At 37.4% G+C, this 12,740-nt stretch overlaps 1 protein-coding gene and 1 non-coding gene across 2 annotated transcripts in view; both read left to right on the forward strand.

The window, feature by feature from the left end:
• MALRD1 (MAM and LDL receptor class A domain containing 1) overlaps positions 1 to 12,740 on the forward strand; it is a 689,301-nt gene that overhangs the window by 546,480 nt on the left and 130,081 nt on the right. The window contains exon 34 of the mRNA XM_055354139.2: positions 4,609 to 4,872. Within this exon, the coding sequence (XP_055210114.2) occupies positions 4,609 to 4,872 (264 nt within the window). The remainder of the gene's footprint in view (positions 1 to 4,608; positions 4,873 to 12,740) is intronic.
• On the forward strand, positions 7,625 to 7,840 carry LOC115936163 (small nucleolar RNA U3). Its single transcript, XR_004071731.1, has one exon. It is a non-coding gene; the product is annotated as a small nucleolar RNA U3 (small nucleolar RNA).

Raw genomic sequence — 12,740 nt, forward strand, 5'->3', positions numbered from 1 at the left:
GCTTATAACACTCTCCAAACATAAAAATGAATCTAGTTTAAATTAAATCTCTTCTGAATTGCTCCTCAAATTTTCATAAGACAGATCAATAAATAGATATCTCACCACCAGTATTTTATTTTTATATATCAAAATTAATACGTGTATATATACAGTGTGTGTGTGTGTCTGTGTGTGTGTGTATGTATATACTTTATATTCTACAGCACTTTTAGGTTCACAGCAGAATTGAGAAGAAAGTTTCCCATATACTCCCTGCCCCCAACCTCATAGTCTTCCCTGCTATTAACATTCTGCACCAGAGTGGAACATTTGTTACAATCAGTGAGATAAGCCTACGTTGGCACATTGTTGTCACCCAAAGTCCATAGTATACATTAAGTTTCACTCTTTGTGTTGAAAGTTCTGTGAACTTTGACAAACATATAGTGACATGTATCCACCATTATAATATGACACATACAGTTAGTTTCACCGCCCTAAAAATCTCCTGTGCTCTACCTATTCATTCCTCCTTGCCCTACCTCCCACCCCATAATTCCTGGCAGATATTTTTCCTGTCTCCATAATTTTGCCTTTTCTAGAATGTCATATAGTCAAAATCAGACAGCATGTAGCCTTTTCAGATTGGCTTCTTTCACTTAGTAACCTACATTTAAGGTAGTGCTGAGGTTTTTCAGAGTATTAAAAAGAGAACAATGAATGTTGTTCTTATTTTACAGAGTTAAAGGAATTGTATATTATTATCAGCTCCAATATCTAAAGAATAAATCAACTGCAAACTGCAAAATGAGATACACTTTATGGTTGATTCCAACACACTTGAAATTTGCGATCCTCCTATGATAATTAGGTAAATCCATGGGTGAAACCCAAGAAGAAATCCACTAACATTAACTTTCTTAACGGTGGCCACACTTACTTCTTTCTTTCCTTCCTTCCTTCCTTTTATTTTAGTTTTTTTTTTTTTTTTTGACGAAGTTTTGCTCTTGTTGTCCAGGCTGGAGTTCAGTTGCACTATCTTGGCTGACTGCAATCTTCGCCTCCTCGGTTCAAGTGATACTCTTGCCTTAGCCTCCTGAGTTGCTGGGATTACGGGCGTGTGCCACCACGCAGGCTAATTTTTGTATTTTTAGAAGAGATGGGGATTCACCGTGTTGGCCAGGCTGGCCTTGAACTCCTGACCTCAGATGATCTGCCCACCTCAGTCTCCCAAACTGTTGGGATTACAGGCATGAGCCGCTATGCCCATCCGGCCACACTTCTTGAAGCATATATGTGGCAAAGTGCATCCAAGTCAAAAGATAAAGATAGTACATCTTCGAGGAGTATTAGTTTTATTTGATTACGTAAAGGAAACCACTTATATCAAAAAGTATAGATTTATAGTAGAATACAGAATTTTCATTAGGTTAAAACAAGAGACAAAAGAAATATGGAGTGAATGAAGGACTGCCTCTTGGCTAAGAGACTACCTAGACTCTCTGTAGGAAGCAAAGTCATGTTCTCCCTACATCAGAAATATTTCATTAGAAAATTTGAGGGGCAATTCAGAGGAGATTTAATTTAAACTAGATTCATTTTTATGTTTGGAGAGTGTTATAAGTCAGGTTCCCTGGGAAGCTGACTTCAAGGCAGACTCCAAATCAGAAATTTCTTAGAAATTCTCTCAGGAACATCCCTGCAAAGGAGGGGAGGAAACAGAACTGGACATCTGCCTGGTGGCAATTGGGGTTTAGCTGTGATGCAGGTGCAATAAGAGGCTCAGCCGATACCACGGGGAGCTCTGGAGCTGCCTTGGCTCTTCGTAGATGCCCTACATTGAGGCATAGGGCCTGGGCCATCTTATCTCCAACTCACCCGTCAATGAATGGAGCTGTTCCCAGGAGGAGGTGTAACTCTGGAGGGCAATTCCTGGGGCCTCACTCAACCATGAGCTGTCATCTGGCAACCTCCCAGGAGCTGGGGGAATGAACACCTTGATTTGGATGGGGAAAGCTGGGCAGTACAAGCCAGTATCTGTTATACGCAGGACAAGCCCAATGGCGTCCTTGAAAAGAAGGGCCTAGAACAAGTGAGTTCTGAGTACCATTCAATAAAAAAAAATTCTGCATTTAATGCAATGCCTACCTCCAAAAGGAGAAAATTTTATTTTTGCATATCCACTATAAGGAAAAATATAAAGGGACACACACACACAGACACACCATTCTGAATAGGAACTGGGAAACATAAAATTCTTTGTTTTTGAATAGAGAACATTATTTTCCTCATTTTTTGAAAAGGAAAGGTTAATACTTAGCTAAGTCATAGATATATTACTAAAGTTGGTTCTAGATTCTCATTATATGCAAAGAATTTGCTAAATCTTTTCAACCTTTGGTGAGCTCATAAAGATGAAAGTTTTATGCATAAAATACTTTAAAAAAAAGCAAAGAATTTCTGTACTTTAAGTGTGAGATTAATCTAATGGAAAGATTGCAGAGAAACTATTTATTTGACCATGGTCCAGTACCAGAAGAGCTACGTATAAAAGTATAAAGATTTAAATCCAATTTATTTTCAAAGTTTGAATTTATAATTTGTACATTGGAACATTGCAATTTTATATGTTGCTGTGATCTCAGGCAGTTAGATTAAAACGTGATAGCGATGTCTCCAAGTCATACATTTATCTCGCTCCTACTTAAATATACTGATTTCTACAAACATAGGCTCCCTAAACACAGCCACATATATCTCAGATACATGACTTTGGTCCTAGGGTCAGAGTCTAAATACCTTCTAGATACATCTTCACTATTGGTTTAGTGAGGAGGGAGAGGGACTTTCAAATCTCATTTTATAAATGAATTTGCTATATCATCTTTACATATAACACAAATTATTCTCATACAACCCATAAATAAAAGTAGTTTAAAATGTCAAGAAAACAAACCATTCCTGTACTGGCCTCCATTGCTACCTGGCTCTATATTTTCCCTTAATATATTGATGAGTCCCTCATTAACTAGCACAGAGACAATACAAAGTGTAAGAAGCATCCCACTAATCACCAATTAGTTCTGTTCTATATAGTCACATACATTCTCTGACCTTTAGAAACATGAGATAGTCAACACTCAACAGTCAGCCTCTGCTTTAAGTTTGACTTAATGTAGACCCAAACCTTTGCTGCAGAAAAGTTTCATGTAACAAAAGTTTATTACACTAGCATTGAGTCTTTGGATATTTAAAATTTGTGGGCTTCAGTGTCTTCGTTTGTAAAATGAGTTGGTTGGGTTTGAAGCAGGTTATCTTCAGGATTCCTAATGCAACATCTTAGATTACACTGTGATTTTATCTAGCTTTGGATATGACAGCACATGGCCTTTGACCTGTAACCAAGATTCAAGGACAGAGTGCAGTGTGACAAAACCATAGCGGATCTCTATTTCTGTGGCCCAACCCTGGCCAGGGTCTCAAGAGCCAGATTCCCTGGGTGGAGGCCACTAAGAGACAGTAAATAAATGATATCTGATATTGTAACAGTTCCCTTAAATTCTAAAATTGTGAGTGCATCTTTCCAAAGTTTTCAATTTTCTGCATGAAAGTATCTTTTCACTCGAGCACAATCTGATTTAATAGTCCAATTGAAGGCATAGAAATCAAAATTTCTTCTTTAATTTGAAGGTGTCAGTTTTCATGTCAATGATGCTTTTTAAAAAATATTGTACTGATAAGAATGGCCATAATTAAAAAGTCAAAACACAGTAGAAGTTGGTGCAGATGTGGTGAAATGGAACACTTTTACACTGCTGGTGGGAATGTAAATTAGTACAACCACTATGGAAAATAGTGTGGAGATGCCTTAAAGAACTAAAAGTTGAACTACCATTTGATCCAGCAATCTCACTACTGGGTATCTACCCCACAAAAAAGTCATTATATGAAAAAGACACATCCTTATGCATGTTTATAGCAGCACAATTCATAGTTGCAAAGATATGGAACCAACCCAAATGCCCATCAATCAACAAGTTGATAAAGAAAATGTGGTACATATACTTCATGGAACGCTGCTCAGCCATAAAAAGGAATGAAAAAATGTCTTTTGCAGCAACTAGGATGGAGCTGGAGGCCATTATTCTAAATGAAGTAAACCAGGAATGGAAAACTAAATATCGTATATTCTCATGTATAAGTGGGAGCTAAGCTGTGAGGATGCAAAGGCATAATAATGATATAATGGACTGTGGGGACTCAAGAGGAAAGATTGGGCATGTGGTGAGAAATAAAAGACTATATATCGGGTACAGTGTACACTGCTCAGGTGATGGGTGCACAAAAATCTCAGAAATCACCGCTAAAGAACTTATCAATATAACCAAAAACCACCTGTTCCCCCCAAATTATTGAAATTAAAATAATTTTTTATGTTCCTGACATTATGATAAGGCATATTCTTGAATCAGGTTTGTAGGCATCATATTAATCCTAATTAGAAATTATTTACTTCAATTAACAAAATTCATTTTATACAATAAGAAATGCAACCTGTAATGTCCCAACACTGGATGGAGGGAAACTCCCTAATGCCAAAATAACTTGACTTGCTCTCTTTTTTAGGTCCTGTCCCAGTGCAGCCATCACCCTGTGAAGCTGATCAGTTTTCTTGTATCTACACACTCCAATGTGTCCCTCTCTCAGGGAAATGTGATGGACATGAAGACTGCATAGATGGATCTGATGAAATGGATTGTCCTCTCAGCCCCACTCCTCCACTCTGTAGTAACATGGAGTTCCCGTGCTCTACAGACGAGTGTATACCTTCCGTCCTGCTATGTGATGGAGTGCCCGACTGCCACTTTAATGAAGATGAGCTCATCTGCTGTGAGTTATTTTCACTAACTCAGTGTGTCAGGGAAGGCATGCTGCTTTTAAATGAGAAAGAAAGCTCGACAGATAAAATGAAGTTCTCTAGAGCGTTACCGTGATTGTATCATTAATAACACAGCTTTCAGTGTTATGTTGCAAAACAAGGCATCTGTCCTTTGCTTAGTGTTTCCAGCAACACCCCGTTTGTGGTCATGCTAATTTTTGTTAAACCTATCTTTTTCCTTTTCCATTTATATCTGAGTCATTCATATGGGAGATGCCGTTATGTGTTCTTATCTCATTAACGTGTTTATGGAAGTGGTTTGAAGAAGTTCAGTTAGAATTTCTTCCTACCATAAAGGTTCATGAAAATGGCTCAAGTAAAGGGCATATTGATAGAGATTTCCTTTTTGATCAAGTGACAAATATTGATTTTAATGGATATATATAGTTAAGGGTTGGATCTGGATAATTACCTGAGTAAATGTCATGTCATTAAGAGTTCATGGGATAATGCATCCTAGGGATGTGGGTTTGAATTTCATCCCTGTTACTTACTGTGTGTGCAATCTTGGCAGAAGTTATTTAAGTGCTGCCAATTTCATTTTGTCATCCAGGTATTGAATTCAATAATACCTAACTTACAAGACTGTGATGATTTGAGCAAATGCATGTAAAATTCCAGGCTGTGTATTCAGTACCTTTGATTTTTAGTATGATTAGCCAGTGTCAGGTAGGGAAGGAAAAATGTTAGGTAAGAAGTAATTACACACATCTTAAAGTGAGTACATATCATGGTGGTGTCCAAACACCCCTAACATTTTATTATTTGTCTGCTTCCTTACTTATTTTATATTTTATTATACCATATTATATTTTTGGGTGAGTGCTGCAGTGATAGTATTCCATAAACTACATGTTAATGATTATACTTTTTGGTATAGTAAAAGGCAGTTTGAAATGTAACTATAAGAGGGGAACGTTGAATGAGGCTGGGTGCAGTGGCTCAGGCCTATTATCCCAGCACTTTGAAAGGCCAAGGTGGGAGGATCCCTTGGGCCCAGGAGTTTAAGCCAGCCTGGGCAACATAATGAGACCCCATCTATACTACAAAAATAGCAATAGTAATAACCAGGTGTGGTGGTTCATGACTGTAGTTCCAGCTACTCTGGAGGCTGAGGTGGAAGGATTGCTTGGCCCCAGGAGTTTGAGGCTGCAGTGAACTATGATTGTGCCACTGTACCACTGCACCCCAGCCTGGGTGACAAAGTGAGACTGTCTCAAAAAGAAAAGAAAAGAAACGAAAGAAAGAAAGAGAGACAGACAGAAGGAAGGAAGAGGGGAAGGGAGGAAAGGAGGAAGTGGGGGAGGGAGGGAGGGACAGAGAGGAAGGAAGGAAGGAAAGGAAGGAAGGAAAGATGGAAAGATGGAAGGAAGAAAGCAAGGGCTATTTTAGGGTCCTGTGTAATATGGGACCTCTAGAAATCTGGAACAATTGGAAGAGGAGTAAAGATGAATGAAAGAAAAGAGAGTTGACCTTGGGATGTTTAAAGGCTTTAGCCTTAAATCAGTGAAACTCTTTTCCTGTTTCGGGCTAACAAATTGGTTTTCCAACTCCCTGTTATTTCCTACCTATATATTCTCTCTGAGATAAAGCCAACCTGTCAGGTCTTCTAATCTTTTCTTAGAAACAAGGTAAGCAAATGGAGGCGAATAGAAAAGAGAAAGCCTGCCAAATTACTTATCCTTGTTCCCATCAGAGCTCTAATGTAATTTGGCTGATAGAAATCATATTAAGTTCAATATAGCCATATGATATTTGGCTTCAAATAAGACTGCTATTTAAAGAGAAGCTTAGGAAAGTACTGTGTCCTTATAATGCTAAGCATTCATTGGAATATTGGAGTTTGCCTAGTCCTGTGAAGTTCTGTTCCAAAAGGGAAATAAGCCCATGTTAGAAATAGACTGGGGACAAAATTCTAGAGCAAAATTATAGAATAAGAGAATTCAGTGGCCACAATTCACCAAACATTTGAAGATATAACAGACTTTGAGGACTTTCCTATTGGTTTAGAATGTCATTTTGTAAACTCACATTCATTCATTCATTTATTCACAAACCTCATTAAGATCCTAACTGATGCCACATATTATGTTACACATTGATGAGACAGATGGATATGACACTGTCAGAGCTCAGGCTGAAGATGTGCTATACATTAGTGAAGGAGGCTAGTCAGTGAAAGTGAGGAATGCTATATGAGCAATCCTGTGACAGAGACAAGCACCTCGTGTTAGAAGGCACGTAGGGAAGTCTCTATGGTGCTAGGGAGTCTTTACATTTTCACAAGAATAGTGATTACAGAGCCAAACTTGGAAAGACAAATAGTCATTGGACGAATAAAGCAGAGATCTGGATTCAAGTGAAGTGAAGATTGTTCCAGGAGCAGAGAACAAGTCGTTAGAGTGAAGCATATTTTGTGTTGCTAGAGCAGAGCCTGTGGTTGGAAATGTAGAAAGAATCTTGGAGAGAGAAGCAGGACCCAGATCTTGCAGAATCCTCACCACCCTGCCACCATGCCGGTGCTATATAACTGCACTTAACTTGGATATGGGATGGATTGGAATGAGGAAGAAGGAATGGTTAGGAGATGTCACAGTTCAAGTACAAAGCAATTGATTAGGTAACAGTGTAAGGTAAATATTATTAATAGACTTAAGGGATGGTCAGGTGATGAGGAAGAGAAAGGAATCAACAGTGACTTCCAAGACTGTGCTTTCAGGGATCATGTCTATAGTTTGCCACTAGAGAATTTTTTTGAACACGTAGTAGGGCACCAGAAGCACAAGGAAGAGGCACAGCCTTCTCTCCTGAGCATGAAGCTGGCTCTTGGTCTTGCTTTGTTCCAACTACCATTTGCCATTGATTATGTCCTTCTCTTCCTTCCAGAAAGTAAAAGGGAGAGAATGCAGTCTGAGTAGTTTTTTTAATTAAAAAAAAAAAAAAGAAGGACTTCCAAGTTTCTAATTTGGACATCAGGTCAGCTCATGTGCCATTGCTTGAGCTAGGGAAAATAAGAGGAGAAGAACATGTTGGGGGAAGATGTGGCTTCAGTTTTAGATGTGTTGTATTTATGATACCTGAGACCCATGCACGTGAAAAGGTTCAGAATGTGTTTGGAAGTGTATACATAAAGCTCAGGAGAGAGCTAAAATAGCATAAGGTTACATGGCCATCAGCGTATGATTATTGAAGCTGTGGGTGTAGATGAGATCAAAGAGAGAGGATAGAGATAAAGTGGCAGGCAGAACTTGAAGGAACAGCTAAAAGACCGTTTAGAAAAAGCAGACATTGAAGACACTGAGAAGATGTGGTCCTAGACATAGCGGGGTCACAAGAGACTGAGGATCTTAACGGCAAAAATCCTTTAGTATCAAAATATTCACAGGTTGAAATGTTTCTGAGAGATCAAATAAGAGAGGGCCTAAAAAATATAAATTGGAAAAAGCCAAAAAGGTGGTTTTTGGGATTTTGGAGAGAGAACATTTTATGGAGTAGGAGGGCAGAATTCTGAAGCCATTCTTTTTTAAGAGCAAATGGGAAATGTCGAAGAGGGAAATCAGTTGTAGATAACTCTTTCAAGAAGTTGCAATTGGAGTGGAATGCGGGAAAAAAGAATTGGTTTCTTTGTTTTCAGTGGCTTTCTCATGTTTAAATGTTGTAGGACTAAGGATTTGGAGATGTTTACAATTTTAGACAGGGAAATCAATAATAATTGATATTTACAGGCCTTTATTTTTGCAGAAATAATTTTTCTAGCATTGGAAGTGTTTAGATAAACCTGTGAGTTCAACGTTTAAGAACACTTCGTATTGAATATTGTCTTTCCACTGGAAACATTAATTTTTCATGGACTGAAGCAATATAGTTTTTATCAAACATATCCCCTTTTTGTAAAAAAATAAAATAAAATAAAAAGAAAAAGAAAAAAGAAGCATAGTTAATTATATGGAAGAACAGCACAAAACTAGAAACACTCTTTTCACTGATATTCCTCTGATAGCCATCTTCTGTTCACCAGGAGGGTTTCAATATTCATCAGCTGTTGTGTCAGTCAATATCCTGGCAAGAAATAGTTATTGATATCGCATAGGTTGAAAAAATATTAATAAGGGGATTGTTTATTAGAGAAATAGTATGCATAGCAAAGCCATAAGGGATAGTAAGAGTGGGGTGTTTTATCACCTATAGACCAAAGAGTGTGAGAGGATTTTCGGTTGCCTGAGCCTAGAGTGAGAAGGGAGTACTTGGTAAGAGGCATGACATTTAGTTAAGTGAAGCAGTTAGTCCATGCTGATCTCAAAGAGTCTCTTTGCTCTGTATTAATCTGCTGGTGGTGATACCCATTGGCCAAATCCAATCATACACCAGAAGACTAAAAGGCTTATTAATGTATCCTTATCATCCAGCCTTCCAGGGCCCAGATGGGGAGACAAGGTGGAGAATAGATCAGGAGAAGTACGTGGAAACTATCCATCAGTGACAGAGCAACTGTGAAAAACAAAGGGAAGAAGTGGGTAGCTTACCTCCTTTCCAGTAGCAGTGGATGTGTCCTGTGAAGTGCATGCATGCCACTTCTAGTGATTTAGAATGGTCCACATTCCTAAGACTTGTAGATCAAACCTTATGATCAATATTTTTACTATTGGCCTTTAAATATGAAAGCTATGATCCCAACATCCGATAGTGATTTTGAACAACAGCGTAAAGATTATTCCTCTGCATTTACCAGCTTCATTTCTTACAACAGTGTTCCTCAGTTTCTTCGACATTAAAAATCATGGTAATTAATCTGTTTCAGGGAGATATTGGAGGACTAAGTGAAATCAATATGGTAAAGTGCATAATACACACAATAAATTATTATCCTTTCCCCATTGAATTATCTTATAGTTTCATTGAAAATTATTTAAACTGCTAAGGTATTTTAATAAGAGTACTGGTTGAATTTAAATCAAGAATAAAATAAATACCCATCCTGCTGTATGTTAGGTGTGTGTGCCCTGAAGGGCTTGTAGCCTTCATTCTCATAGCCCAAGACCATAGTTTCTCTGCCATTAGAAATATTGACCTGCTGCATATAGATTTTATTTTAGTAGAAAATGGGTATACATCCATAGTCTTACATACTCTATGTTCAAATATATTTTCCATGCAGCAACTATAATCAATTAAGAAATTTTGCTTTCAGGAAGTTGCGCCAATGAACCATCCATGAATTGTTTAAAGTATCATCAACCTGAGTGAATGAGCTATGTGGCACAAAATGCCCTGTGTTACTTAGCCTATTTTGTTAAGAAAGAATACCAGTTTCTAGGATGATAGATGAAATAACTATTTTTGTTTGTTTCTTTGTTTGTTTTTGAGACAGAGTCTCACTCTTTTGCCCAGGTTGGAGTACAGTGGCACAGTTGTAAATCACTGCAGCCTTGCCCTCCCAGGCTCAAGCAATCCCCCCACCCTAGTCTCCCAAGCAGCACAGGCATGCTCCACCATGTCTGGCTAATTTTTTAAAACAAAATTTGTAGAGGTAGGGTCTTGCTAGGTGGCTCAGGCTGGTTTCAAGCTTCTGGGCTCAAATGATCCTGCCGCCTTGGTCTCTCAAAGTTTTGGGCTTACAGGTGTGAGCCACTGTGCTCAGACAAATAAATATTTTATACATATTAAAATATAATGTCTGAAAGAGAATGTACCAAAAAATAGATATTATTCATGGAAACATTTTGAAACCTAAGTTTTCCATGAATTTTATGTGTGAATTTTTTGGCTTAATTTTGGAATTATTCTATGTTGTACATATATTAATAAAGAAGGAAAAATAGAAAGTAAATGGCTCAGATTATTTTCCTATATTCAGTACAATGTTATTTGCTTTATGGATGCCAATAAATATTAGATGCATTCATAATTTATTTGCTACCTACTCTTAAAAGAAAATTTATAAATATTAAATATAACATTAATGCTATTTAAAATGCAACAGAAACTAATATTTTTGTTTACAAATTTCATAAAGCCAAAGTCAGTTTTTAACTATCTAAACGGTTAACTTTCTAAGAAAAAAGTAAAGCTTTTTATATTGAAACCATTTTTTTCTGATTTTTTAATGTGTTTCAACAGTATTTGTGCCAAAGTTGTGAACTTATAACACTTATAAATTAGAGCTCTTTATTAAACAGTCAACTTGAAAATAAGTTACCAGTCACATTAGAAATTGGATGAAGAAATATGGATAAATTCCTATCTCCAATAGAGGAAGGGTTCAAAATATACGTTTTCAGGAAAATGAGTAGTATCTGCCATATTTGTGTAAAAATGTTAAGTTATATTGTTTAAAACCTTGAAACTATGATCTTATATGATCTCTCAGCTTTTTGCAATGAAAAATAATGATAAAAATATGTATGCACACAAAAAATGTGTATATATACACACATATATATCATAGATACATATATACACACATATTTTTGTGTGCATACAAAATAAAAGAAATAAAATAGGCATACCTTGTTTTATTGTGTATTGCTTTATTGTGCTTCACAGATGTCGCATTTTTTACAAATTGGAGGTCTTCATCCTTGCATCCTGCAAGTCTATCAGTGCCAATTTTCTTTCTTTCTTTTTTTTTTTTTTGTCCATCTTTGCAGGTAGCATAGTCTTTTTTTTTTTTTTATACTTTAAGTTCTGGGGTGCATGTGCACAACGTGCAGGTTTGTTACATATGTATACATGTGCCATGTTGGTGTGCTGCACCCATTAACTCGTCATTTACATTAGGTATACCTCCTAATGCTATCCCTCCCCCCTCCCCCGACCCCATGACAGGCCCCGGTGTGTGATGTTACCCTTCCTGTGTCCAAGTGTTCTCATTGTTCAATTCCCATCTATGAGTGAGAACACGCGGTGTTTGTTTTTTTGTCCTTGCGATAGTTTGCTGAGAATGATGGTTTCCAGCTTCATCCATGTCCCTACAAAGGACATGAACTCATCATTTTTTACAGCTGCATAGTGTTCCATGGTGTATATGTGTCACATTTTCTTAATCCAGTCTATCATTGTTGGACATTTGGGTTGGTTCCAAGTCTTTGCTATTGTGAATATTGCCACAATAAACATATGTGTGCTTGTGTCTTTATAGCAGCATGATTTATAGTCCTTTGGGTATATACCCAGTAATGGGATGGCTGGGTCAAATGGTATTTCTTGTTCTAGATCCTTGAGGAATCACCACACTGTCTTCCACAATGGTTGAACTAGTTTACAGTCCCACCAACAGTGTAAAAGTGTTTCTATTTCTCCACATCCTCTCCAGCACCTGTTGTTCCTGACTTTTTAATGATCGCCATTCTAACTGGTGTGAGATGGTATCTCATTGTGGTTTTGATTTGCATTTCTCTGATGGCCAGTGATGATGAGCATTTTTTCATGTGTCTGTTGGCTGCATAAATGCCTTCTTTTGAGAAGTGTCTCTTCATATCCTTTGCCCACCTGTTGATGGGGTTGTTTTTTGTCTTGTAAATTTCTTTGAGTTCTTTGTAGATTCTGGATATTAGCGCTTTGTCAGATGAGTAGATTGCAAAAATTTTCTCCCATTCTGTAAGTTGCCTGTTCACTCTGATGGTAATTTCTTTTGCTGTGCAGAAGCTCTTTAATTTAATTAGATCCCATTTGTCAATTTTGGTTTTTGTTGCCATTGCTTTTGGTGTTTTAGACATGAAGTCCTTTCCCATGCCTATGTTCTGAATGGAATTGCCTAGGTTTTCTTCTAGGGTTTTTATGATTTTAGGTCTAACATTTACGTCTTTAATCCATCTTGAAT

Source organism: Gorilla gorilla, chromosome 8 (assembly GCF_029281585.2).
Source record: "Gorilla gorilla gorilla isolate KB3781 chromosome 8, NHGRI_mGorGor1-v2.1_pri, whole genome shotgun sequence".
NCBI classification, from domain to species: Eukaryota; Metazoa; Chordata; class Mammalia; order Primates; family Hominidae; genus Gorilla; species Gorilla gorilla.